Here is a 27,266-nt window from a genome sequence, read left to right as displayed (position 1 = left end):
CCTAGATGAAAGCCTAATTAAAGAGCTAATTAAAAGGGAGGTCTGGCTAAGTGGCCAGCAGGCAGAGCTCTTCTGATTTACGGCTTTAATTTTGGTTTTGCTTTCCAAAAGCAGCGGGTTGAGGCAACGAGCGCGGGAAAAGGGAGTCAGCACCTGGTTCCCATGGTGTCACCCCGTGCGGTGTCACCAAGGGTCCCCCCAGATGGACCCATCCTATCTCCATCCCAATCCCCATCCCATCTCCATCCCATCCTCATCCTCATCCCATCCGGATCCTCCTCCCAATCCCATCACATCTCCATCCTCCTCCCCACCCCATCCCATCCCATCATCCTGATCTCCATCCCCATCCCCATCCCATCCCATCCCATCCCATCCCATCCCATCCCATCCCCATCCCCTGGTGTTCCTGGGTGATCCTGGGCCATGCCTGGCATTGCCTGCACGCTTGGGATGTCACCCTGGGAGGGAAAGAGAGTCCCCCCAGGGTTTGGAAGAGGAGGAGCTGGGGTTTGTTCTGCCCAGCAGGGCTGGTAGAGGGTGGACGTGTCCTGGGGGGGTCTTGATGAGTTGCGTTAATCCTCGTAGTGTTTGGTGAGGAACTGGGTGGCAGCCACCGGGGAGCCCATCCGATACTTCTTCACAAATTTCATCAGCGGCCAGCGAACTGGGGAGAGAGGGAAAGGGGTTCAGGAAGGCTGGGTGGTGGTTGGGACGTGGTGGGGATGCTCTGGGGCTGGATCCTGCTGTATCCCATGCACCCTTGTGCCAAATCCCCCCCTCTGCACTGTGTTGATGTGGGGCTGGTAGAGCATCACCCTCCCTGGCCAGAGGGACTTCCCCCGGGGACCCCAGCAGCTCACACTGCCACCTCCATGCCGAGACACGGCTGTGGTGTCGCAGAGCGGGGGACACAGGGCCTGTTGTTGATCTGAAACCCGTCCTCCCCTCCTCTCCCCTTCCTGGCGCTGCTCTTTAATGTCACACCGCAGCCTGGCAGCCCTTATCTGCCCCATCTCAGCCCCAACCGAGCAAAACCGTCCCCGTTGCTCTTGAAAATAAAAGTGCTGAGCAAAACCCAAGCTGCTGCATCACCCGTGCAGGGCAGCGATGGCTCGGGGGGTGCCCAGCTCTCCCCTAACTGCTCCCCATCCTCCTCAGGCAATGAGTCAGGCCCTGCCGTGGCCAAAAAACCCCCCGATGGGCTCCAAAGATGTTCCCAGTTCTGCTGCACCCTGCGAACGCCCCGCAGCTCATAGAATGTCCCTTGTCCCTGCACAGGACACCCCCAAAATTCACACGGTGAAAGAGGTGAGAAAAGCTGCAAAGAGGATGCTCTGGTGCCTGGGAAGGGGGTGGCAGGATGCTCAGACCAGATCCTGTACCCCGAGGTGCCAGCTGGGAGGAGATGGTGAAACACATAAGGCTGGGGGTGTCCCAGGTGTCACCGCCACCACTGAGGACCCAAAAGAAGCCAAAGGCAGGGACAGTCCCACTGTGTCACACCAGAGTCGCTGTCAGCTGGGACCGCAGCCCGAGGAGGGGGACAGGTCCCCATGCAGGAGCCCAAGGGGGCTTCAGGTTTGCCAGGCAATGGCTATGACCCCCAGCATACCCCTGCATGGCCACCAAAATGTTCCACAAACACCTCCATCCCCAAATAACACTCTTGCTTTGGGTTCTGATCCATCCCCCCAGCTCTGGGGTCCCAAGGGGGGATGCTCCCTCTGTGCCCACAGCGGGTGCCTTTCATCCGATGGGTATCAAAGCGCTCGGAAAACTCCACTGGGAGCGGCCGGTGCCCCACGGGAGTGGGGTGAAAGCGAGATGCAGCAGCACCCCCAAATCCCAGGGGTGCCGGGAGCCGGCATTGATGTTGGAGCAGCCTCTGGAGAGATGCGGATGAAAGGAGCCGGGGGGGCCGAGCTCTCGCTGTCGCCGCACGCAGGGTGAGGGTTTTTCCTGACCTACTTTCCTACCTGCCATGGCACCGGTTGTGCCCGTCCCGCTGGGGAAACCGGGACCGGCCGCGGGGAAAGCCCCGGGTGCAGCCGCTGGTTTGGCCATGGCAGCGATGCTCCGGGTGGGTACCAGGGCAGGGGGTCTGCACCCCAAATCCAAGCCCTTGGGAGCATCGCCAAATTGGGTGTGCCATCCCAGCACGGCCTCCTGCACCCCAGGGTGACGTCCCTCTGCAAACCATCCTGAATCGCGCACGGGCCGTGAGTCACCAGGACCACGGGACCGGCCGGGGAGCTGAGGTCGCGGTGCCGCCGGCCCCTCTCCCTGCCAAAACAATGCGACGCTTCATCCGCGGCTTGGTCCACTTTCAAGCTCATTTCCTGCAGGATTATATCATCACGCTATGACCCTTATCTGAGCGCCCGCCGACGCCCACACGCGCAGCGGCTGCGTGATCCCTGGGCGCTGGGTGGGGAAACTGAGGCACGGGGCGGCCGTTGGGCTCACGGGAGCGCGGGGACCCTCCAGCAATGGGTACACAGGGCTGTTTCACACCCTGCCCCCCCAAACCAGCGATCCCTGCCTCCCCCGCAGCACCACGGGCTGTAATTTATCAGCCTCATCAGCGGGGCCGTTCTCCCTGATAGGAGCCCTGATGCTTTTCCACCAAGATTAATGATGTCCCGGCAGAGGTGGGCGGGAGGCCGCCGGCTGCTTCGGTCACCATTAACCGACACCCAGGGACTTTGGCCGGCACCGTGTGGTCCCCGCAGCCCTCCGCTGTCTCCCGGCCCAGCCGCAGCCTTTCCCTCCCCGCCGGGCCCCGGTCCGACTCGATTTTCCAGCTGGGCGGATGGGAGACGCACGAGGTCGGTCTGTGAGTCAACGCCGCTGCTCCGATGCGATGCCGGAGCTGGATGGAGCCGTGGGGAGGGCGGCCGGTTGGGTCCCTGCTCCCCAAAGGACTCGCCATATCCTAAAGGTGACATTGCTGGTTGGCAAAAATGCATTTCCAGGTGTGAAATCCCTTTCTGGGGCAGGAGGAGGGGTGGGGGTGCCGGGGGGCATCTCCCCATGCACACCAGGGTGCACCAGGTGGAAGCAGAGGGAGATACGGCACAGCAGACAGGTGCAATTAAGCCTCAAAATCCTCTGCTAATTAAAGTTAACCGGCAAGAGAAAGGAAGGAGGTGGAAAACAAACGGCCCCCATCCTCCCATGGGCTGTGGATGGGTGGAAATGTCCCCGGTGCCACCCCACTGTGGCTGGACACCCGAATTCCCCCGGCCGAGGGGGTTCCCCGCCATGCCTGTGACATTTTGCAGACCACAAACTGTTATCTCGCATCTCGCCCAAAGTACAAACACAGCTGGTAAGGGACACAGCTCGTGAGGGACATGGGGCGAGTGGGGAGGAAGGGCTGCACTGCCTTTTGGTGCCCATTCAGCCTTGGGGACACCCCCAGCGTCCCCATCTTCGGTCCCAAGGGGGCCAGAGCTCGTACCCCCTGACAATTCAATTGCACAGCCAAAAAGCGGAGTGAATCACGCTCCGGTGGAGAAACTGAGGCTGCAAGAGGGTTATTTGCCTGAGGCTGCACAGCAGGAGAGCCGGCTGGTGCAGGGGTTGATCAGAAACACTCCCAGAGAAGGATCAGGATGCTGTGTTTTTGGTGATGAAACAAGGCTTTTTGCTCAAGAGCCAGCCTGGAGAAACACCTCTGGTGTAAACAACTGGTTTCCCCATTGCCACTGGTGCTGTGTCGCAGGGGGACACGAGCCGGGTGCTCCATCACCCTTGGCCAGAAGAAGCAGCAGTGATTGATTTTCCATACTCGCCATTGCCCCTCGGTTTTTAATTTCCCGGGGATGTGCAGCAGAAATGGTTCTTTGGGAGGTGTGGGGACGAGCAGGTCCCAGTTTAGTGCCCTCTCCTGGAGGCTCCAGCCCCTCGGCTCTGCCACCGAGCTCCTGCCATCCCGCCCAGCCCAGTTCAGCCCAGTTTGGCCCAGTGCCTTTCCCAGTTCAGCCTCCAGCGTGCAGCCCGTAGCTTTGCTTGGGCAGGGGGTGACAGGGGGAGCTTGTCCCTGAGAAACACCCTCATGGGGCTCCGTGTTGTCCCCAAGTGGGACAAGGTGCCAGAGGGATGGTGACAGTGATGGTGACAGTGATGGTGACCCACGCAAGGCTGGATGCGCCAGCGGTTCCATTGGTGTTTGTCCCACCGCGGTCCCTGGGAATGGATTTACTTAAAACCCTCGAGACACCAAAAGCTTGAGGATGGGATAGAGATGGCATGAGGTGGGGAGCACCCTGCCATCCTGTGCCTTGGGGCCATGGGCACAAGGGAGGATCTTCTGGGGGACATGTGGGTCTGGTGGCTGAACCCCTTCAGGTGTGAGATTTGGGAGCCGGGGATGCACATCCCACTAAAAAGAGGATTTATCTGGAAAAAGCCCCTTGGTGGGTGTCCCAGGCTCCCATCCCAGCCCCGGATGCTGTGACGGGGACACCGGTGTGTGGCCCTGGGTGACAGCAGCGGAGTGCCCTCCTCTGACAACACGGGGACGAGGGGCTGTGGAAGTGCCCCAGCGCTGGTAGGGGGGTGGCTTCAGCGCACGTCATTAAGAAGCAAAGCTAATGAGCCAGAAAGCAAAGTGAAGGGCAGAAATAACCCGCAGAGAGACTCGCAGCATCATGTCCCGGTGGGTTTTGGGCAATGGCAGGGGGGTTTGGGGACAAGGAGCTCGCCGGGATGTGCCGTGTTGGTGGAGACGGTGCGGGGGTGAGTCAGGCGAGAGGCACCGACCTGACCTGCCGATCGAGCTGTGCTCGTGTGCTGGGAAAGTTTGGAAATTTCCCTTGCCGAGGCCACGTGAGCTGCGGTGCCCTATGCTCGCACCGTCCCGGGGACAGAACCCACGCTTCGCGCTTTGCAGGATGAGTCCCTGTCCATTCCAGGGGTGCACTCATCCAGGACAAAGCAGTGGGGATGGTCCCGTCGCATCTTCAGGGTCTTGGCTGTTCGCCTCCATCCTTGGCGTGCGGCGATTTTGGGAGGTGGCAGCCCCATCGCGCTCGGCGTGGGGCGGAGGGGAGCTGGGAGGTGGCGGGCGTTGTGTCAGCCCCGTTTGAGCAATCCGTTGCTAAACCATCTCCAGGTCTGATCCTTATCTGCACGCTCCGAGCTGGTGGTGATGCAACCCAGGGCGGACGTGCCAGCCAGGACTCGGCCCCATTTCATGGCCAAGAGATCTCTCCCTCCTCCCGATCCCGCTAGCCAGGCCGTTACCAGATATTTTGCAGAGGGTTTGTGCTGATTCGCAAAGGATTTGACCCCCCAACCATGTCCTGTGTAAGGATTCCAAGTCCCTTTGCACCAAACGAGCATCCCCAAGATGGCATTTTGGGAATGCCCGAACACATAGTGTTACCTGTACCCCCAGGAAACCCCTCGGGGTGCAGTTTGGGGTGGGGGACACACACAGGTGGTCCTTACAGAACGAGATGCGCTCCTCGCGGGTCAGGGCGATGGTTGCGTTAGCCGGCTGCCGGTACAGGCGGAACTGGTAGCGGTGGTACCCGCTGCGGGGTGTGGGCGTGGGGCGGATGTAATCTGGGGATGCAAAAGATAACGGCTGAGCATCCCGCACAGGACCCGCTTCCCAGTGCAACCAGCACCCACCTGCCCAATCCAGACTGGGATCGAGCTCTCCCACCCATCACCGTGCACCAAGGTCCCTCGGGGTGTGTGGGGCTGGAGGGAGAAAGCGCTCAGCAGCTGCTGTTCCCTGCCAATCCCATCCCCTCCCTTACCCAAATCTCCCCTAAATTGGCCTGTGGGGCAGCTCCTGTTTTCCCTCTCCTGAAATAACCTGCTCCCCACCTCAGCCACCGCCCTCTCCTCCTCCTCCTCCTCCTCTTTCAACTCCAGAGCCCCGGGGTGCTCCTCGCCCCCATGCCGAGTGCCTCGATCTCTCCTCCATCACCCGGTCATTGCACTCCAGCTTTTGCAGCCCCCCATGCCCAGTTTTGGGGGGAGGAGGCTGCTCTGGCAGTGGAAGCAGCAGCTCTCGGGTTGCTGGCAGCCCAGGGTTGTTTCCCCACGTTGCTGCAGATGTTCGGCTGCCCAGATGTGGGGCCTGCAGCTGGCTCGGAGGTGCAGCTGCATCGTCACCGGCTGGTGAGGACAGAGAGAGCTGGGACATCCACCCCTCACCCTCCCTTGGGAACAAGAGGACGCAATGACAAAGGACAAGAGGCTGAACCCTCAGCAGGCAGACGAGCCCTGGGCCCCTCTCCCCCCATTCCTGGGGGTGTGAACTCCATGAGCCTGCTTGGAACCCGAAGTCTTTGTTCATGCAACATCACAGAAGTTGTTGGGATTCACCCGCTTTTATCTCGTGGTTTTCTTTTTGATTGCATCCCCCCCGCACACAAACACCCCCCTCTCCTTCTTGCGCTGCTTTGGAGCTTTTCCAGCCACCGGGGAGGGTTTTTATAACCACTTTTGCCTCTAGAAAAATAAGAGAAAGAGTGGCTCCTACTTCAGACAGCGCCCAGCAGGAACCCCTCATGTCCCCCCGTCATGTCCCAGCGTCCTCATGGGGTCCACACTCACCTGACAACACACGTCCTTTGATGTCCCCACTCCTCAGCTCCGCACCCTGCAAGGACAAGAAGGGGTGAGGTGCTACCGAGACCCCCCAGAGAAAGATGCGGTGGGGACAAACCCCCCCTGACTGCACCTACTTGTCCCCAGGGGTTCATATTCCAACATTTTGGGTGTTTTCTTTGCAAAGGTCATTAGGGAGCTGGGGAGATGGGGAAGGAGCGTCCCCAGAGTTTTATTTTGGGATTTTATTATAGTTGGGGTTGAGATGCTCATTGCACGATGCCCTGGCACACAGGTGGTGCTGTCACCCTGCTGTCACCCACATGTGGGGCCACCAGTGGCCTGGGATGCTGCTTTCCTGGAGCATGGATGCTTTGAGACAACGAGCATCTTGCCAGGACTGGATTAAAGGCAAGGGGACAGCAGCAGGAGCTTTGGCCCCATCCTGGCCCCCAAAAGAGCCACCTCACCCCTGACCTGCTGTGTTATTCCCAAGTGGCCCCCACCTCCCACCGACGCTGCCAGCGCTTGTACATCCTCCCCCCAGCACCCGTTATTCCAGTCCTGCCCACACACGCGCTGCTGCCAGGGCTCCTCCGTCCCAACCTGCCCGGGGAGTTATTACCCCAAAAAAGAAATAGAAAGAAATAAGATGCATCAGATAAACTGCAAGCAAAAGTGCACGCGGGGAGCAGGGTCGGTTCCCTGGATCTTTGGGATCAAAGGTTTTGCTTTTACCAAGAAAAGAAACCTGCTTTGCACTGAGTCACGGGCTGGTGAGGGTCACCGGGGACCAAGTGTCCCCGGTCATCGGGTCCAGAGATGAAAATATCCCCATGGAGAGGGGATGAGTAAGATTTTGGGTGGTTCCTGGTGGGGTGGAAGGCGGCGTGCGGGGGAGAAGCAGCTGGGGGTGAACTGGGGTGGGACACGAGGCTGTGGGGCTGTGCTGGGCTCCCTCCCTACCCAGGATGCCCAGATGTGCGAGGACAACATGCACAGATGTGCCTGTCACATTCATCCAGATGTGCACACAGACATTACCCAGATGATGTGTATGCCCCCTCATCCAGATGTGCACACTCGTTCTGCCCAGACGTGCACGCTGGCCATACCCAGACAACACACATGCCCCATCTGCCCAGATGTGCACAACTGCTCTACCCAGCCATGTGTGCCCAGCCCCTGCAGCTGTTCCCGCTCCCCCAGATGTGCGCCGTGGGGCTGGGCTGCCAGCAGAACCTCGCAGCAAACCCCAAGCCGGGCCGGCCGCCAGCCCCCGCTTTTCCAAGGCTTCTCTTTTAATTCCAGCTCCGGGTAGGGCTGCTCCCCTGCGGCGGGGACCTCGCTGCTATTCCTGGCTTGGCCATGGGTGCTGGGGAGCGGCCGAACCTCCTCCCCGCTGCTGTGGGTTCCCTGCTCGCCCCGAGATGCTGCGGGTTCTGGCTCGCCCCGGGGATGGGAGAGTCAAAGGAGAAATCTCCTTTAAAGAGGCGAGAACAGGAAGAGGGCGGGAGGGAGAAAGTCGGGATGAGCACTGTAAACCCTGCCTTATTTTATTTGTAATACTAACCAGTTATTTTGGAAGCAAGGGAGCAAACTCTGCAAGGCGCACGGGCTGCGAGAGATGCTGCTGGGGTCGGGTGTGAAGCCCCGTGTGCTCCTGTGAATTTCCCATCCCTCGCAGGTGGGAAAGGGGATTTTCCCAGTGCGGGGGTCATGGTTTGCAGGGAGGAATCACCCCCCCACAGCCTGTTGCCCCTTGGCTCAATGCCGGTGAGGGCCAGGGGAGCATCACACATCAGCAGCCCCCAAAAATCCCTGCCAGGAGGGGAGCTAATGGATGCTAATGAGCTGCCGTGTTTATTAATGCCCTTTTATGAGAGCATTAATAGTTTCTAATGACACCATTTGAGCTTCGCAGCCTTTTATCTTCCCTTTCTCTCTTTCCCCCAGCGAGGAGCTGGAATTGGACAGTTCCACCCTCCAGACCATGCTGTGTGGGGCAGGGGATGCCGGTGGGACGCTCGCACGGAGACCTGGACAGCCCGAAAAATCTGACCCACACCATTTCCATGCCAGGACCTGCTCTACACGCCTCTTTTCCTCAGCCAAAAAGAGAGGAGAACATTATTCCCAACACCCTTTGCCAAGCTGGACAGCATCCGTGTAGATCACAGCCTCAGTGTTGCCCGCTGCACATCCCAGCATAGGGCGGGGGGAATAAATAAATACAAATAAATTAAGAAGGCAGTGAGTCACAATTTTGTTTTCCTCTTGATCTTTTTTCTCTTTGCCTTCTTTTCCTTTCTTCCCCCTCTCCCGAACGTGTCTGATCCCATCGGAGAGGAGGGGAAAAAACAATAATAACAATAATAATAATAATAATGAAAAAAAGGGGTTGGGTGGTGAGAAGCACCAGCGATTTGCCCGGGTGAGGACGGACGGAGGGTGATGGAAAAGTGGGTGTGGGAATCGGCACAATCGCTGGCAGGGGACCAGGACAAACAGATGACGATGGGACCCAGGGCTGGGCTGTTGTCACCGCACCGGGAGCGCGTCCCATCCCAGCCCTGGGGACCCCATCTGGGTGCTGGGGACCGTGTCCCGTGGGGAGGTGATGTGATTAACCAACAATTAGCCAAGCGGGGAAATTAATCCCCGGACAATCCGCGCTGCTCGCAGCTTGAAGAGGGGGAGAAAAAGCTTCAAAGCAGCCCTGAGTCGCTATTCTGGCTTTCTGTGATCTTTGGAATGAGGTCAGGATTTCGGAATCGTCTCTGGGGAGCATCCCGGGAAAGGCAGAGCCGCCGGGATGGCAAAGCGGGCTCCTGCGAGCGGAGCGGAGGCTTGAACAAGGAATAAAGGAGCAAGATGCTAATTGCAGCTGGAGCGGGATCTGTTCCACCACCTCCTCGCAGGGGAAGGTGCAAACTTTGGGTTTCGCCAAAGGGAGGATCGCTCCTACCCCGGCTCGTCCTGCTCCGGGCTTTCCAACCTAAAAAAACATGTGAGAAAAATATACAAAATACAACTGGTCCAAGAGAAACTCTCCCTCCAATTATTTGTGCGTGGAGAGAGCAGGGCAGGGCGCTCCCAGCACTCCCAACCTCTGGCATTTCCCAGCCCCGCTGCCCATTCGCGTGTTCGCTGGTTGTTCAGCCCGGTTCCCACACCGGGGTGTGGGATGGTCCCGATCCACCCCAGCTCGCCCACATCAACCCTCTCCCCGCTCCAGACCACCCGCGCTGCTCCCATCACCATCAAACGGGGGTTTTGTGCCCCAAGGAGACTGTCAGCCCCTACCACGCAAATAATCCTCGGGTTTTTTAATTCTAAATGCCACATCCCGTTATGCCAATGTCATGATGCCAGCGAATCAAAGCTCGGCGTGTCCACGTCGTGTTCTCTCCATCAGGAAAGGAATTAGTAGGAATAGATAGTGATAAAGAATGAAAAGGGTTTGTGGTAGAAAAGCTGACTGAGGTGGGGATGTCACCAGAACAGGTAAATCAGGATCTGGACTCAGATCCCATCGCACCCCAAAACCCAGAAAAATCCCCTTTCCCACTGGGCCCAGAGCATCTTTCCCAAACCCAGAGTTATCCCCATTTCCTACTCCCCAGTGCTTCCCCACGGCCGCAATCCCCAAATCCCGGGGATGACTCAAGGTCCTCGACCTCTGCTGGGAGCCAGTGGCACAGACAACCCGGACCCGAGGCAGAAATGATGCTCAGCATCCCGCCGAAACACGGGTACCCCACACCATCTGCCTGACTTCCCACTCAGCTCTTAATTGCCCGGTTGCTTCGCTTTTCATGCGTGCAAATGAGAGTTTAATTCGCTGCTCCGGAGCCGCCTGCTCCTCTCCGCAGGCTCCGGTGATGTTCGGTCCAGCACCGCATCCCCGAAACCGGCCGAGCTGCATGGAACCAGATACATCACCCAGAGCCCATTATTTCCTCTAAATCTCACAGGGTTTCACTCACCAAGTGATATTTGGCTCATTCGCTGCCCCTCTGAGCATGGAAGTTTGATAAACTTCGTCTACGCCGCTTACAGGCACAGAAAGAGGGGAAAAGCGCATTTCTTTCCACAAGCAGCTTCTCTTTAGGGCAGATCCAGAACCTCAAAAGCTGAACCTGGGTGGGTTGGTGCCCTATAACCAGTAGATCTGCCTGGTTGGGGATTGACACAGCTACAAGCACTGAAAATGAGTGGTTTTAATATCAATATCATGCCAGGACACCATTTCTCAGCAGGCAGGGACCATCACATAGATGGTGCTGCACAAATCTGTGCCCATGCACTATACAGCCTCATCCATAATGAAAATGAACCGAGGCTCATTAGAGCCCCTGGGAAGACTCCCTGTGAGTCCCCGAGGGTCCCCAAGGAGCAGAAGCAGCTCGAGGGGTCCCGTTGAAACCCCTGGGTCCCCAACAGAGGGGACAGGGGTGGCCGCACCGCGATGTCACCGCTGTGAGACTGCTCCAAAAAGCCTCTTCTCCAGCTTTCCAGGGTCAGCACCACAGACAATTTACCCCGATTGCTTTTAAGGTTATTAGGTTGTGATTACAGCTTCTTGGTGTGGCCTGGCGCTTTTTTTTTACTATTATTTTAGATGGCTATAAGTGGGGAATGTTACCATAAAAATATATTAGAAAATAAATATCAGGCACGGTTGTAATTTAAATTAATGCGTGTCTGATACACCCTAATGCCCCAGGGAAGGACATGCTGTAGGGTTATTAAGTGAGCAAAATAAACATAAATCACCTCGGTGTTTGGCTCTTTGCAAGATTCTTTTTAATCTAGGAGCGTGAAAGCAGCAGAGACAAAACGCTGTGCTTAATAATAACCCGAACCATTCAGGATCTGCTCGCTGCAGAGACCTTCGCCCGCCTCCCTCCCAGAAGAGCAAGGATGGTGTTTCCAGCTCCAGAACACCCCGTTTCCAGAGCGGGAGGCTCTGCTGGGTGTGTTTCCAGCCCTGATCTAGGTGAGGGGTCCGAGTGGAGGTTGTGATGACACCTGGGTGGTTTTGAAACTCCAGGCAAAAACATTTCTGTTGAAACGAAAAGAAAAAGGGGGTTGTTTTGTTTCAAAACACCCGGGGTATTGTGGAGGCAAAGGGCAGCGCTGGGATGGGGAGGACGGGATGCAGGATGCTCTGGTCCCCGATGTGCAGCCCAGATGAGGCTTTTCCAGGACTCCATGACTCTATAAGTGATGGATTTGGGTGCTGAAATGCCTGTTTCACCAAGAAAGACTTTTCTTTCGACCCCTTCTCTCCCAGCAGGGAAGTGTCAGGGTTCACTTAAGCAAGAAAATTGCACCGGTCGGATAAAAGGATGAATTAAATCAGCTTATGGGAAAGCGACGTACAAACTTCAATTGATGTCTACACCTTGCTTCGGGTCACAGTGGCCGAAAGCCGGAGCAGCATCAGCACACGGTGGGGCGGCTGCAACCCGGCGCACCCAAAAAGAAAAGACCCTTTTGGGCAGCGTCGCAATCGCGTCCTGCGCGGTCACACCCCGTTTCCCAGCCCCTGGGCTTCTGTTGTAAACCTGGGATGATAAATGTTGGATGCGATTGCGAAGAAGAACAGGGATGTTGATAGCAACCCCAGGGGCGTGTTAGGAAGCTGCCTGGATGCCGGGCTCCCTGGCTGGTTTGGTTTAATATCTCTGTGGTGTTGCAATTGCGGGCGAGCTTGCGGTGGAGCTGGTTGCCACATGAGTCACCCTGACCCTCCATCCTGGTGTTGCCCCAAAAAGGGGAGCAGTGGGGTGGGCTCCATCCGGCATAGAATCATCCAGGACTCCTCATGAGCATCCTCTGTCTCCTCATGGGATAACGGCTGGTGCTGCATCTCTGGATGGGAAGCATTTCATTTAGAGGAGGAGGAGGAGGAAGGCTTGAGGATGGCACAGGTGCAGAAGGGCAGTTTGGCACCGCTCAAACCCCCCTGCTTGCCACCTGCCTCTCTCCACACGGCCGCTTTGCTGAGCCAGGCTTTGCACAAGCCTGGTCTTTCTCATTAGGGTACCCCCATCACCCCCGTTTCTCATGGGGCATCTGCAAATTGCTGCGACAACTCCAGGGAAATGTGCACGACGAGAGGTTCCGAAGCCAGGAGTAAAGCCCCCAAGATTTCAATTTCAAGCTCAAAGTGGCCAGAAAAATGGCTGGGTAGGACCAAAAAGGTCTTTTCCACCCTAAGTTTCTGCAGTTCTTGAGAGTGAAAAACTTGTTTGCTCTGCGTGCGTGTAGCTTTAAGATGAGCTTGCTTTTCCAACAGCAGATTTCCGGAGGATTCTTGGAGAAACACCAAATTTTGCCTAATTCACTCATTTAAAGGCCCGTAGCCCGATTTGATGTGAATGAGAGCGGAGCCTGCGCTGAGACCTTCCCTGGGGCCGGACCCCGCGGGGAGACTCCACCGGCTGCTTCGCCTTTGGGGACGGGAATATATGTACTTGGGTGGCTGAGAAGCTCCAGCACGTTCCCAGCATCGCCGATATCCAAAAGCAGTAGTAAACAGTAATAAAAACACATCTGTGGGGCATACAGGGCTCAACATCTCATGTGGGAAACGCGCATCCCCTTGTGAGGAGCAACCAGGCTGGCGGAGATGCTCGGAGCTCCCGTCTGGTCCAAAGGGAAGGGATGCTGAGGAGGGTGGGAGATGCTCAGAGGCTCTTAGAGGTAAAAATACAGCCTGGATGCCTCATATCGCACTGCAAGGCTTTGGGAGGATAGAAAAAACCTCGTGGTTTCCAGCCTGGCCAAAAAGCCGCATCCCCTCCCTCCTCTCCGGGGTGGTCCTGCAGTTCTGAGCCGGTTTTTGCACCACTGACATGATGCAAAACCCGGGTCCGTGCTGATGCACCAGATTGAAAGCTCAGGGTGTGAAACCGGGGCAAAACCCCTCATTTTTGGGGGTGATACCCAGTGATGAGTCAGGAGGGAGGGTGCTTGCATCGTAGTGATGCTACATCCCACCCCGGCAGCCCAGCCCTGGATTGGGGGGGCACATCAGGGCTGGAGGGCACCCATGGGTGCCTGTGCACGCCGCAAACCTCCCCTGCAAATTCCTCCTCCCCGGGGTGTCTGATCCGCAGCCCAGCACCTTCCCGGGCGCGGGGGCGGATCAAAGCCCGCGCGTGCCAGCCCCGCTCTGGGCCAACGGGGCTATTTTGGCTTCACTAATCTGATGGGAGCGATGGGGAAGGAGCCGGGGGGGGGGCTGATTTGTTAATTATTTTATTTTCATTTAAAATTACTTTTTCTTATTGTGTTGGCAAAAAAAGTCTCCCCCGCTTTGGACGTGGTGACGACAGCGCTGGTGGGACCCGCAGGGAGGGGAACGTGGTGTCTGGCCCCCGCCAGCGCATCCGGGCTGCTGTGGGCTCGGCCTCACCGTGTCCCCCCCTAAACCCCCCCAAGCCGCTTCCTGACAGCCGGACTTGGCAGCACTCGCAGGGAGAGTCCAGAGCTGCCCCTGGGACGGGAGAAAACTCCGACAGGAAACATCCTTTGCTGGAGCAGCACGAGTTCTCCCCCCGCTTCCCTCCTGCTCTGTATTCTTTGCATTGAATCGGGGGGGGGTCATGAAGAATTCGGGACACCCACGAGCCTTTTGCATCGATTGAGATGAGAACGAGCCAGACGCGCCTTCTCGATGTCTATTTTCCCTTTTAGCTGCTGAGCATCCTACACCCCCAGCTCAACGCAAACCCCCATTAGGGATGCTGACCCCCCCAGACTTGCCCCCCAGGAGCGGTGCAGGCAGCATTTTGACATCGCCCGTCCCGGGGACGAGGGGTTAACGGCGCTTTCTGCAGCGCTGGCGAGCGCCGCGGCGGTGGCTGCCAAGGCTGCTCCGGCGGTGCCACGGACTTCCCGTTCTTCCATAAAAGTCCACCGGATCCCGGCTCCCGGGGGATGGACGGGGGGGCCGAGCCCTACCTGTGAGCACCGGGGGCTGTTTGTGCAATTCCTCCCCAACCCTGGGAGCCAGGAGCCGGCGCTCGACCTGCTCCCTACCCCGGCTTGGGAAAGCTCATTTTTCTAATGGATTTTTGGGGGCGGCGAGGTGAGATGCGGGGAAAGCCAAGAGGGGCGGTGCAGACATGCGCTGCTCCTCGCAGCGTTTTGGCATCGCTCAGATAACCCTGGTCTGGTCCAGGATGGGGCTCAGACCCCCAGCTCCATGCCCAGGGGTTGTAAAGGCAGTGGAGAGATTTGAGGGAAAGGGGGGAGAGGAAAAGTGGAGGGGATATCACCCCCCAGAATACCCATTGCTGCTGCTGGATGTTATTCCTGCACTGTGTCCTCGCACAAACCGTGCCACCAGGTCTGAGACAGCTCTCCCCTCCAGCCTATATTATTATGAGCCATTTGTGGGTGGCAGTGCAAATATGACGACCAAGAGGGTCCTTCTCAGCCCTTTTCCCAAACCAAGGGGTCAAAACCATGCTGAGATGGAGCAGAAATGCTGCTCCAAACCAACAGCAAAAGCTGCTGCCACCTCCAGGGATACTCAGCAGCCCCATGCAGGCAGCACACCCCAGTCTGAGCTCAAATTTAGGACTGATCTCCGTCCTAACTCCTCCCCAGTTTGTCACCAGGGTCAGCGCAGGGAGGTGAAGCAGGTCCCAATGTTTGGGTGGGGGGGTCCTACCCCTGAGCCCCAGAACCAGCCCCCGGGCTCCCCAGCTTGCAGGACACGAGTCCCATATCAGTGACAACCGCAGACGAGATGTCATCACCCCGAGAGGCCAGGCCTTGCATCACAAGTGTCTTGCAACCAAGAAAGCCAAATTCTCTTGCATGAGAGGCACACACGCTCGCTCTCACACATACACACACACACACACACACACCGAGCCTCGGTAATTAACTTAATAGGTTTCTTACAGAATGCCCCGTGAGTGATGCTCAACATATTCAAGTGTTGACAAGACGGCGCTGAACCCGACGCCTACACAACGGGCAAGCCAGGCACTGAGCGCAGACACACCTTCATTGTCTGAAACTTGTAGTAAAATAAACCCTCCAAACCCGCCCTTGTGCAATGGGGAGCGGAGCTGACGGGGCCCTGTAACCCTTCGCCTGCCGGGACTCGGTCGCAGAGCCCCGCTGGTCACCCCCAAATGGGAAGAATGAACTTCTAAGTGCCTTGGACTGCAGATGTTCCCAGGGTATGTTATGGGTGGGTTTTAGCCCATCAGGGCAGAACGCCGAAATAAATCAGTGACTTTTCATTCATCTATAAAAGGATTCACTCCTTATAAATGTGTTGTAAATCCAGGGGGGATAAGCACGGTGTTGTCCTCTGGATTTGCTGTGGGTCAAGTATTTGGGCCACTAAAATAAGAAAGGGTTGAGCATCCCCCAGCACTTGCATCTCACCTGGATTTGCCTGGTTCCCTTTCCCCCACGCCAGGAAAACCTTTCCTACAAAGGGCACAATTTTGGTTAATCTGTGCTTGATGCCATGGGTGGCCCCAATGCCCCCCCAGCTGGGAAAACCCAAACCATGCAGCACCAACACAAGACCAAAAGAACCAACAGCACCCATGGTCACCCCCAAAAAAGGGAGGAAAATATAATCCCTGGAAGAGGGATTAATGGGAAAACCGGTTTGGATGGAGATGTTTTGTAAGAGGCAGCAGAGAACCGTCTCTGCCGCTGACTCGGGGTGGGATCTTGAGTCAGGAAAATTGCTTAAGAAAAGGGTGGTCGTCCGTACAGGTTTCTCCAGGTTGGGAAACGTTCTCCTGAGCAGCTGGGACCCGCGTTGTACAACACGTGGAGCAATCCCCAGCGCTTGTCATCGTGATGTTGATGAGCTCCCAAAAACCTGTCGGGCTCCCTCGGGTCTCTCCACAGCTGCACCCTCTTCGCTATCGCACGGGGATCGGCTCCAACAGGCTCTCGGGAGGGAAAGGTCTTTCAGCGGGTGCTGGTGATGCACCCGCCGGAGGAAAGCAACAGGCTCATTCCAACATGTCACATCGGTTGGAAACGTTTCAACCTTTTGTAGAGGAATGGAGAGGTGGCTCGGAGCTGGGACAAGGGGTTTGAGGGCTCCATCCCATCCCCCTGCATCCCAGGGCACTGCAGGGATGCAGGAGCCGTCGTTATTCCTATTTTAAAGAGATGCAAAGGGTGTTCCACCGGGAACACACAGATTACATCCCAGGGATGCTGCAGTGGGCAGCCGATGCTGTTCATTGCAGAAAAGAGCGGGCCTACAAGACCCAAATTTGTGGGGCTGCGGTGCTCAGGAATTAAGGATTGAGCTGGGAGTTAGCTCTGTACTGTCAAGGAATTAAAGGTTTACCTACGCATTGCAGATGGAGGGTTAGAGGTTTTACAAACACATCAGATTTACAGCTCTCCAAAATTTCAACACCGTCGGGTTTACCCCGCCAGGGAGGATTTGGACCAGGTTGGGATGGTTCCCCTGATGAAACGCATACTGGTGGGAATGGCGGTGGGAACTGGGGCCCAGGCTTTGCCCTCGGCCGTGTGGCTTCTGAAATCAACCCCAAATCCTACAAAGCACTTGCCCGGGCTCTTGCAGAGTATCCAACCCATGGCAATGCAAAGCCATTGGTTCAGCATGCGGTGGAGAAGGAGTCTTTGCACTAAAGTCTGTTTTTCTCTCCCCAAAAAGCACAGTGGTACCCACGAGGGGTTGCGGGAGCCAGAGCATCCTTTCCACCAGCAATGGGTGCTGGGGGGCTTTCCTTGGTCCTTGAAACACATCATCCAAGCGGGCTGTGGAGCACCAAGGGCAGCAAGCCCTGCACACCCAGCAGCAGCTTCCCAAGAGCTTCAGAGGGTGAAAGCCCAGCACCACGCAAGGAAAACGCGTCCCGAACGCCCTGCAAAGCCGGGGATGTGCCAGCTGCACGCTGGCCCGCTATCAGCCACCCATCAGCTCTTGCAACGGCAGCCGGTTGCATGCAGGGTGCAAACAAGCTGCAAGCAGAGGTGCAGGAGCTGTGCGACGCCCAGCCCGGGGCTCGCGGGCTCACCCACACGCTGGGAACGGGAGCTCTTGCTCGCAGCCGGTGCGAGGACGAGCCCCGATGGCAGGAGGATAAGGACGCCCTTACGTAAGGCTGGGGTTGCGTGGAGGATGCGCGGCGGGAGCAGACTTGCTCCAGCCAGCCCGGCCGGTCCCAATGGGATGGATCAAGTCCCAAATATCCCCGGGATGTACAGCCCTGTGCACCCGCAGAGCCAGAGGGAAGGAGACCTGTCCCCTGTGCTCATGGTCCTGATGCCCGGCTGCTCCCTTCTCACTCCTTGGGCACGGAGAGGTGCAAAATAGGTTGTTTTTCGTGAGGGCGCTGGTGATTATTAATAATAACTCAGCTCCTTCGTGCTCCAGTTTCCTCAGCGCTTTGGCAGGGTGCCACCGGGGCCCAGTGATTTAGTGCAAGTTAATTATTCCTGGCGTTTCATCACCTCTTGTTTTTGATGTCTGTGTCTCTGTCAGTGCCTCACCTTCGTGACTAAGAGAGCCGGGGAAACAAACTGGTGAAAAAGGGAGAGAAAGGGGGAAAAACCCCAAGCCGGAGGGTGTTGGAGCTGCTGCTCGGCGGCCAGGCAGGCGGGGAGGCTCAGGATGGTGTCCCACGGCGACGCTCAGTGTGTCCCCACCATGCCACGGGGACATATCCATGGGCACGTGTGCATTGGGAGCCTGACCAGGAGGTGCGGGGGTCTCTCACCCCAAAACCACCCATGATTTCAAGTCTTGGCTGTTGCTCCCAGCAGCAGAACGAGCAGCATCCCGTGCCTGCTGTTTGTCAAAGGGAAAGGACAGCACGGGACCTCATCTGCTCCTCCAACACCTCGGCAGGGAGCCAGCGGCTGCCCCGGCCCCGGGAAGTGTTGGATTTGCTGGATTTGGCTCATGAGCACCTGGACAAGCAAACAGGGGTGTCCAGATGGAGATCGGTAATAGGATTTGGTGGCTTCTGGTCCTCTGTGCCCACCATGGAGGAGCCACAAGCGGAGCCAACACCAGCTCCCAGGATGGTTCCTTGCACCCAGGGGACACTGGGGACGTGCAGGGGGACATGGAGGGATGCTGCCCCATGGAAGGAGGGCTCAGGGCTGGCAGTGTGGGGAGCATCCTGCGGGCATGTGGCTGGGGGGGGGATTGCAGCGCTGCCCCCGATCTGCAGGATTTCCCTGAGCAGATCAAGCCGGGGGCAGGCAGGGTGATGTGACCACCGTCATCTGCCAGACATTTAACCCGGGACAGCAGGATGCAATGGCAGAAAATGGAAAGAGTCTCTTTGATGGTTAAAGAGGTATTTAGGATGCAATAAGGGTGTTAGAACCGGGTGTCCCACCCGCTCCCACATCCCTCGTCCCCCTGTGCTGGTGTCACCGAGGGCTGTGACAACCAGCGCGAGCTGCTCCTCAGCATTGACAAAGCGAGCACCGCAGCAAACCAGCCGGGCTTTGCACCAGGTAAAGCCGCTGTGCGAAGCTAAACTCCGTTTTAAATAGCAATACTTCCTTTTCCGATAGTATTTCCCATCCATTCATTTCCCAGCATGTTAGAAAAGTGGGTGGGTGTCAGTAACCACATTTTATAGGTGCAGAAGCGCTTAGTTCAGCGCGTTCCGTCACTAAACTGGTGTCAGTGCTGGGATTAAAGCGCCTTCCCGCGCTGGCAGCTGCCTGGTGCCGTCCCCAGCCCTGCGGTATCGCTGTGCCCATGTCCCAGTGGGAATGTCCCTAATCCTGGCGAGGTGCAGCCATGAGAGCCCAAGGGTCCCCAGTCCCGTCCCACGGAGTGCTCAGCAGCTCGTCAGGCTGAGGCGCTTCCATGTTCAGCCAAGTACAGCAGCTCCGCATTTCCAAAGGGAACAGACAGGGGAATTCGGCTGCAGATCCCTGTCTGCTTGGGAAGGAACTTGCGGGATGCAGGGTCAGGATGTGGAGCTGGGATGCAGGGTTGGGATGCAAGGATGGGATACAGGGATGGGATACAGGGATGGGATACAGGGATGGGATGCAGGGATGAGATGCAAGGATGGGATGCAGGGATGGGACGCAAGGATGGGATGCAAGGGTGGGATGGAGGGTTGGGATGCAGGGATGGGATGCAAGGATGGGATGTAAGGATGGGATGGAGGGTTGGGATGCAGGGATGGGATGCAGGAATGGGATGCAGGGATGGGATGCAAGGATGGGATGGAGGGTTGGGATGCAGGGATGGGATGCAGGGATGGGATGCAAGGATGGCATGCAGGGATGGGATGGAGGGTTGGGATGCAGGGATGGGATGCAGGGATGGGATGCAAGGATGGGATGCAAGGTTGGGATGGAGGGTTGGGATGCAAGGATGGGATGCAGGGATGGGATGCAAGGTTGGGATGCAGGATTGAGATGCTGGGATGGGATTCAGGAATGGTACTCAGGAATAGGATTCCAGAATGGGATGCTGGGTTGGGATGCAGGGTTGGTGTGTGGGGCTGGGATATCGCACAGGGATGCAGGGTTGAGATATGGGGTTGAAATACAGGGATGGGATGCAGGATTGAGATACCGGGTTGGGATGTAGTACTGGGACGTGCCACCGGGATGCACAGACTGGGAGGTAGCACTGGGATGCAGGGTTGGGATGCAAGGATGGGATGTAACACTGGGATGCAGGGTAGGGATGTAGCACTGGGATGCAGGGATGGGATGTAGCATTGGGATGCATGGACCGGGATGTAGCACTGGAATGCAGGGATGGGACGTAGCACTGGGATGCAGGGATGGGATGTAGCATTGGGGTGCATGGACCGGGATGTAGCACTAGAATGCAGGGATGGGATGTAGTGCTGGGATGCAGGGATGGGATAGTGGGTTGGGAGGTAGCACTGGGATGTAAGGACCAGGATGTAGCACTGGAATGCAGGGATGGGATGTAACACTGGGATGTAGGGTAAGGATGTAGCACTGGGATGCAGGGATGGGATGTAACACTGGGATGCTGGCATGGGATGTAGCACTGGGATGCAGGGATGGGATGCAGAGGCTGGGATGCTCACACTTTGAGGGCAGCAGGGCACTCAGCAGAGGATGCTCCGCATGCCAGCTGGGGTCCAGCAGCCCCTTGCCTGCAGAGACCCACGGGGCCAGGCTGGCTCAGCATCCCCAGGAGGGCACCCAGCGGCAGGGAAACCCAGGCTGCACTCCAGGCCACGCCAAACTCCGCGCAATGCCAGCAAACCGGGGAGAAAGCCGGGAATTCATTAAACGGGGAGGGAAAAAAAGAGGGGAAAAAAAAGAGAAAAAAGTATTTCCAGTATTTCCCTGTGTGTCTTTGGCCTGGTGCAGCCCTTCTGCTCACTGCTCTGTTTATACATGATAGACAACTAATTAACATCCAAGCCTCTTGAAAGGTCTTTTCAGAGGTAATGTACTGACAGAGGATGTCAGTAAGGAGCAGTGATTTGTCTAAGCAGTGATCACATTGTTTCAGACTGAATGAGGTGAATATTAAACTGCTTTAAATGCACTCTTCATAAAGCACTAATTACATACTCCCGGGGGAGTACGGGCAAGGAATACTAAACAGCAGAAAAGTCAACAGAGTGCTTTTTATAGTATGTTGCTGGGTTCTGTGTTTTTCTGTCTTTCTCTTGTGCGCTCTCTCTCGCACTCACTCTCTCTCTCTCTTTTACAGTAAAATCACAGCACGCTGAAGAATACACATTTATAGCACAATGGTTCACATCTAATTATATGGCAATCATTAGTTTTAACCTGGGTGTATTATATTTTCTTTGATATATTGTGCCCCCCAGCATCTCTCCGCACAGAAGAATTCCAATGGCATTTTCTCCCCTCCCTTGAAAAAATGTGCTTTTTTCCATCATTAGCATTTACTTATAATTTCTTTTTTTTTTTCCCCCTAAACAAAAATTTTAAATTGGCAGGAATAAAAGGGGCAAGGAGGGGAGGAGGAGAAACCCGTTTAATCCAAATAAGAATCTGTTCCCTCCCTCCTGGAATCGTGCACTTTATTATTACCAAGGTAACTCCACTGGGTTCTTAAAGAGGAAAGGAAATGCAGAATGGGCCATTAATGAATTCCTGCAGATCCTGGTCTGGCTCAGCCCGACACCCTCATGGGGTGAACAAGCCCTCCATGCATTATTTATTTGTGTAATAGCACAATTTAGGGGGCGGGGGGAGATGGAAGTAACCATAAAGCAAATCCTCCCTGCACGGAAAACCTCCAGATCCTCTTATCCAATAAGAGGACAAAATAAAATAGGAAAAAGAGCAGCATGTGGCAGGGTCCAGCGTCCTCGAGGAACCTGCTGCGTCCTCATGGGCTGCAAGTGACAGTGCCAAGAGACGGTGGGGACACGGACAATGGCACAGCGGCCTTTTGGGCACCAGCGATGTCCCCCCAAATGCACGGGGTATGGGTAATCCATAAGGTATGGCTATACACGTGGGGGCTGGCTCAAATGCATAGGATCTGGCTCAAATACACAAGGTCTGGCTCAAACGTACAGGGCAGGATTCATACGCATAGGGTATGATCTGAATGCATAGGCTTTGGTTTATGCACATGTAGTATGGCTCAAACGCACAAAGCGTGGCTCAAACAAAGCACGGCTCAAACGCACAGGGTGTGGTTCAAGCACATAGTGTCAGGCTCAAATGCATAGCATATGGCGTAAATGTATAGGGTATGGCTCAAACTCACAGGGTATGGCTCATACACATAGGGTCTGGCTCAAATGCACTGGGTCCGGGTCCAAAGCACAAGGTATGGTTCAAACAAGGCAAGATTCATGAAGCATTATGTCTCAAATGCATAAGGTCTGGCTTAAATGCATAGGGTAGGATTCATAGAATAGTATCACAGGATCATTTTGGTTGGAAAGCTCCTCAAGTCCATCAAGTCCAACTCTTCCCCCACCCCTGGCACTGCCCCATGTCCTGAGAACCTCATGTCCGTCTGTCCAACCTTCCAAGGATGGTGACTCCAGCACTGCCCTGGGCAGCCTGTTCCAATGCCCCACAGCCCTTTGGGGAAGCAATTATCCCAAATTTCCAACCTCAACCTCCCCTGGCGCAACTTGAGGCCGTTTCCTCTGCTCCTGGCGCTTGTTCCTGGGGAGCAGAGCCCGACCCCCCCTGGCTCCAAGCTCCTTTCAGGCAGTTCAGAGATCAGAAGGTCTCCCCTCAGTTCCTGTTCTCCAGCTGAACCCCCCAGCTCCCTCAGCTGCTCCCATCACACTTGTGCTCCAGCTCCGTTCCCTCTTCTCAACTCGCTCCAGCACCTCAAGGGCTTTACTGTAACATCCCATGCCTGGGATCAGTTGTCCCGTCATAGGGCACAAGGTCCCACAAGCCCAGAACTGGCCAGGACCAGGTGCTCCCGTCCTCGAGATGCAAACTTCCTTGGAAAGGGAGACTCACGCAGCCTTTAGATTCTTTTTTTTTGTTGTTTTTCCTTTAAAGAACATGAAAGAATCTGATAATTACTTCTATCTACCACCCAACTGTACTAATTACCAACCTATTTCTTCACAGTATGACAGACACAGGCTCTCCAAAACACATAGAGATAAATTAGCACTAATTGGTTTTCCTCTGGCTGTTTGAATTAGTATTTAAAGCTCCAATTACAAAGCAGAATAATTACTATTAATGTCCTGTCGCAGTACAAAAGGCAGATATCTCGCGAACGAGTCCAGGTGTATTATTACACTGATTACGGAATATTTAACCTGGCTCGTTAAGACAAAGACACATGGAAACTTTAAAAAAGAGAACCAGAAAGGGAAAAAACCCCGCAGATGGTGGCAGGGACCAGCAGGGGATGGACTGGGGTCTGTGAAACCTGGGGCGAGAGGGGTAGGAGGAGAAGGAGCGAGGGAGAAACAGCAAAAAAGGGTAAGATGGGATGAGAAAAGAGCAATTCTGTCAGAAAGCAAAGCAGGTATTGGGGAAAAAAGGGGGAACGCAAACGCTGCCCTTGCTGGCACAAAACACAGCGCACGGTGCGGCTGTCTCCTCTGCAACCAAGGGGCATGACCCGCTGCCTTCCTCCTCCTCCTCCTCATCTATGGGCGCTGGAGGCTCCACATCCCTGGGGAACAGCCCATTTGCTGGGGGCTGAGCCTGGCTACCCCCTCCCCAGATCCATGCCCAGGGATGCTCCATATACATCCTCCTGTCCTGGGATGCTCCATATCCAACCCTGCATCCCAGAATGCTCCATCTTCCTGCCCAGGCATGCTCCATATCCAGCCCTGCATCCCAGGATGCTCCATCTCCATCTTCCTGCCTGGGATGCTCCAAATCCAGCCCTGCATCTCAGGATGCTCCATCTCCACCTTCCTGCCCTGGGATGCTCCATATGTAGCCCTGCATCCCAGGATGCTCCATCTCCACCTTCCTGGCCTGAGATGCTCCATATCCAGCCCTGCATCCCAGGATGCTCCATCTCCACCTTCCTGGCCTGGAATGCTCCATATCCAGCCCTGCATCCTGGGATGCTTCATATCCAGCTCCCTGCCTAGGGATGCTCTGGATCCAGCCCTGCATCCCAGGATGCTCCATCTCCATCTTCCTGCCCAGGGATGCTCTGGATCCAGCCCTGCATCCCGAGATGAAGAAAGGCTCTCACAGAACCCTGTGCAGAGGTGTGAAGGAGCAGGGACAGGGCAGGCAGAAGTGTTAACACCAACTTTGGGACTTTGGGATGTCCCCCTCCTCATCCCATGTCAGCCATCCCAATGTTGGGCAATGCTTCCCGCAGCGTTTCATCACCCGGCAAGGCGAGCTGTGGGCAGACGAACCAGCAGTGCCCTCTGCTGCTCTTGGTCCCCTGCCACCAACCCGGGACCACAGCAAGGTCCCCATTGTCCCCAGTGGGGACAACGAGCTGCACCAGCAGCTCTGCCAAGGATTGTGCCCCCGCGATGCTGCAGATGATGGTACCGGGCATCTCCTTGGGCACGACGGCCAAGGGGACGCATCTGCCCTTCCACAGCATCCCTGTCTCCAAGAGGGGACCCTGGGGAGTGGGGGGGAAGCATCACCATCATCCCACTGTTCTGGGGGGCCCGTGGGTGTGCGGCGCAGGGGGGAGGACGGGGAGGGATTTCTTTTTAAGAGCGAAGGTGGGTGGCGTGCAGGGATGCCAGCTGGCGATGGGCTATATTTCTACTGACAAGGCTTTACCCTGTAGGTGTGAGGAATTCCAATTAAATATTCAGCCTATTTGTCTGTGTGTGGGAGAGGGTTTGCTGTGCAGGAGGAAAGCCTCACATTCAGCTCCGTAGCGAACCATTAAGAGAGAAATTAGCTCAGTTCATCAAGGGAAAGCCAGCGGAGGGTTTTCCTCGCTCTCCTACCTTGTTCCAGCCCTCGTGGGGAATAAAACCATTGCGTTTTGCAGGGGACGGGCGAACCGGCCGCCTGTGCCTGCCCAGAGATGCAGAAGAGGATCCCAGCTTGGGAAAAACCTTCTTTTCCCCCAATTCCATGGGGATGCGATCCCGGTTCAGCCCATCCCATCACTACCGAGCGAGATCGATGCCTCGGGAGCGGGGTCGGAGGGGGCGCAGGCGCCGCAAATTTAATTGCTGTCGCATTTACCGACCACCTCCTTTGCGAGTCGTTTGCAATGTACTAATTAATCGGCGGCAACCAAAAGCCCTCGAGATGATCTTTATAAGCCCCGCGAGAGTTGTTGCTTTATCGATGGTGAAGCCGGGCGCCAGCGGACGGGATCGATGGGGCTTCAACGATCGCCCGTGCCCACGCTGGGGTATTTGGGGTCGCGCTCGAGGCAGCGAGGGGTTGCAAATCCCCTGGGTGCACCTATGGCACCGGTTGGAGTGAAAACATGGTATTTTGGTACCAGGGATGCTCCTTCATGCAAAACAAGAGCGAGGGAGGGTGGAGCGGGATGGGGTCGGGGATTTGGGAGAGAACCACGTTTCCAAAAAGAAGAAAAAGTCACTCTAGAGCTGCTTTTGGCATTTTCTGGAACTCGACGTGTTTTTGCCTTTTTGAGATAACTTTCCATCTCAGAATACCCAAATTTTAAATAGAACCCAAAGCAACAAGAATAACATTAAAAAAAACCCCACAAAACAGATGACTTTTTCATGAAACCACAAATGATATCCTGTTTTCCTCCTGCACGGCATCTCTGTTTTGGGGAAAAGGTGGTGTTTCAGATGGGAATGAAGCTGTAATTTCCCTCTCCTGAGTGAATCCAGTCTCAGATGATGGGCAGCGTTGGGTTTCGGGGCCCTGTACCCTCTCACCACAATTTAAAGCCTCTGAAAATTGAGCCCAAGCATCTCTGGGAGGAAGATGAAGCTGTAGGTGATGGGGTGGTACCCAGTGGGGGGACACGGGCATCCCCATCTATGGGGGTCCCGATGCACCGTTCCCTGGTTGATCAAACCAGACCGTTGTGCGTGGCCTCACAGGGATGAGAAACCGGCTTTAATGGGCTTAAAATCCTCACTATGAATTTCAGACTGACAAATTGATCCTTTGGTCAAAGTCCAACCCTAACCCAGCCGCGGGGGCTGGTGTGGGGACAATCCTCCCACCCCAGGGACACGTTCACTGGTGACTTTCCTGAAGTATCTGAGATGGATTCATAAGTAATCAGGGAGCAAAGCCCGAGGGATCACGCTGAGCTCTCCTGTCCCATCCCCATGCACGGGATGCAGGGATGAGCTTTCCTATCCCTTCTCATACAAGGGATGCAGGAGCCTTATGGGGCTTTTTAGCCACTACCAAACCTCTTTTGGCTTCGCAATCAATTTTCCAGGGCAGAAAACACCTTTTTGGAGCTGAGCATCCCCATCAAGAAGCAGAACCCCTCCAGCATCCACAGGGTTGGGATTGCTACATATATATATATATATGGATATATATTTTTTTTTCCCTTTTCTTTTAAAACCAGAAGCCAGCAACTCCATAGCAACCTGCAGCTCCCAGGGTCTGACTCCGAAGCGCTTTGATCGTGCTTGTCACTTCGTTTAAGGCTACACCCCGGTAGGTGTGAGGAACTCCAATTAAGCATTCGGCTGTGTGGGGGGACAGGCGCTGCGTGGAGGAGGGAAACCTCGGCACCCGCGCCGTGACTAATCGCTCAGACACCGCTTGTCTGTGGCACCCGGGGAGGGCAGGGAGAGGGTTTTCCTGCGCCGCGCAGCTGCCTCTGCAATTCCCTTTTCGGGAGATAGATCGCAGCTCCCCGCCGGGCTCGGGGGCTCCCAGGCGGAAGAGCTGGAAAGATCCCAAAGCATCTTCCCGGCACGGAGATGCTGCTGCGGATCTCGCTGCTGCTATTCTGGGTCTTTGCTGTTTTCCCTGGGCTGCGTTTTCGGAGGGAAAACAGATTTCTGAGTTTTTAAGGTGCGTGTTTGCACCTTTCTTGCCATGGAGAAGGGGTTGGTGCTTCCACTGTGCACACGTTTTTATGCCCCTATGGATGGGCATCCCTAACTTGGGCAAACATCATTAAATTTGGATGTCCAAACCCAAAGGGAGCATCCAGCCTTTGGCACACATTTTTATGCCCCTTTGGATGAGCATCCCTAACTTTGGGCAAACATCATTAAATCGGGATGGCCATACCCAAAGAGAGTGTCCGGCCC

The 27,266-nt window shown here is 55.9% G+C and overlaps 1 protein-coding gene across 1 annotated transcript in view; it reads right to left on the bottom strand.

Annotated features, from left to right (window-relative positions):
* Nucleotides 1–410: 410 nt before the first annotated feature.
* Nucleotides 411–27,266, bottom strand: part of PEBP4 (phosphatidylethanolamine binding protein 4) — a 65,873-nt gene continuing 39,017 nt past the window's right edge. The window contains exons 5-7 of the mRNA XM_071799285.1: nucleotides 6,583–6,628; nucleotides 5,461–5,577; nucleotides 411–667 (exon numbers count right to left, since the gene is read on the bottom strand). Coding sequence (XP_071655386.1) covers nucleotides 576–667; nucleotides 5,461–5,577; nucleotides 6,583–6,628 — 255 coding nt within the window. The 3' untranslated portion in view covers nucleotides 411–575. The remainder of the gene's footprint in view (nucleotides 668–5,460; nucleotides 5,578–6,582; nucleotides 6,629–27,266) is intronic.

The sequence above is a fragment of the Patagioenas fasciata genome, chromosome 26 (assembly GCF_037038585.1).
Source record: "Patagioenas fasciata isolate bPatFas1 chromosome 26, bPatFas1.hap1, whole genome shotgun sequence".
Lineage (NCBI taxonomy): Eukaryota > Metazoa > Chordata > Aves > Columbiformes > Columbidae > Patagioenas > Patagioenas fasciata.
This window is presented reverse-complemented; position numbering and strand designations above follow the sequence as displayed.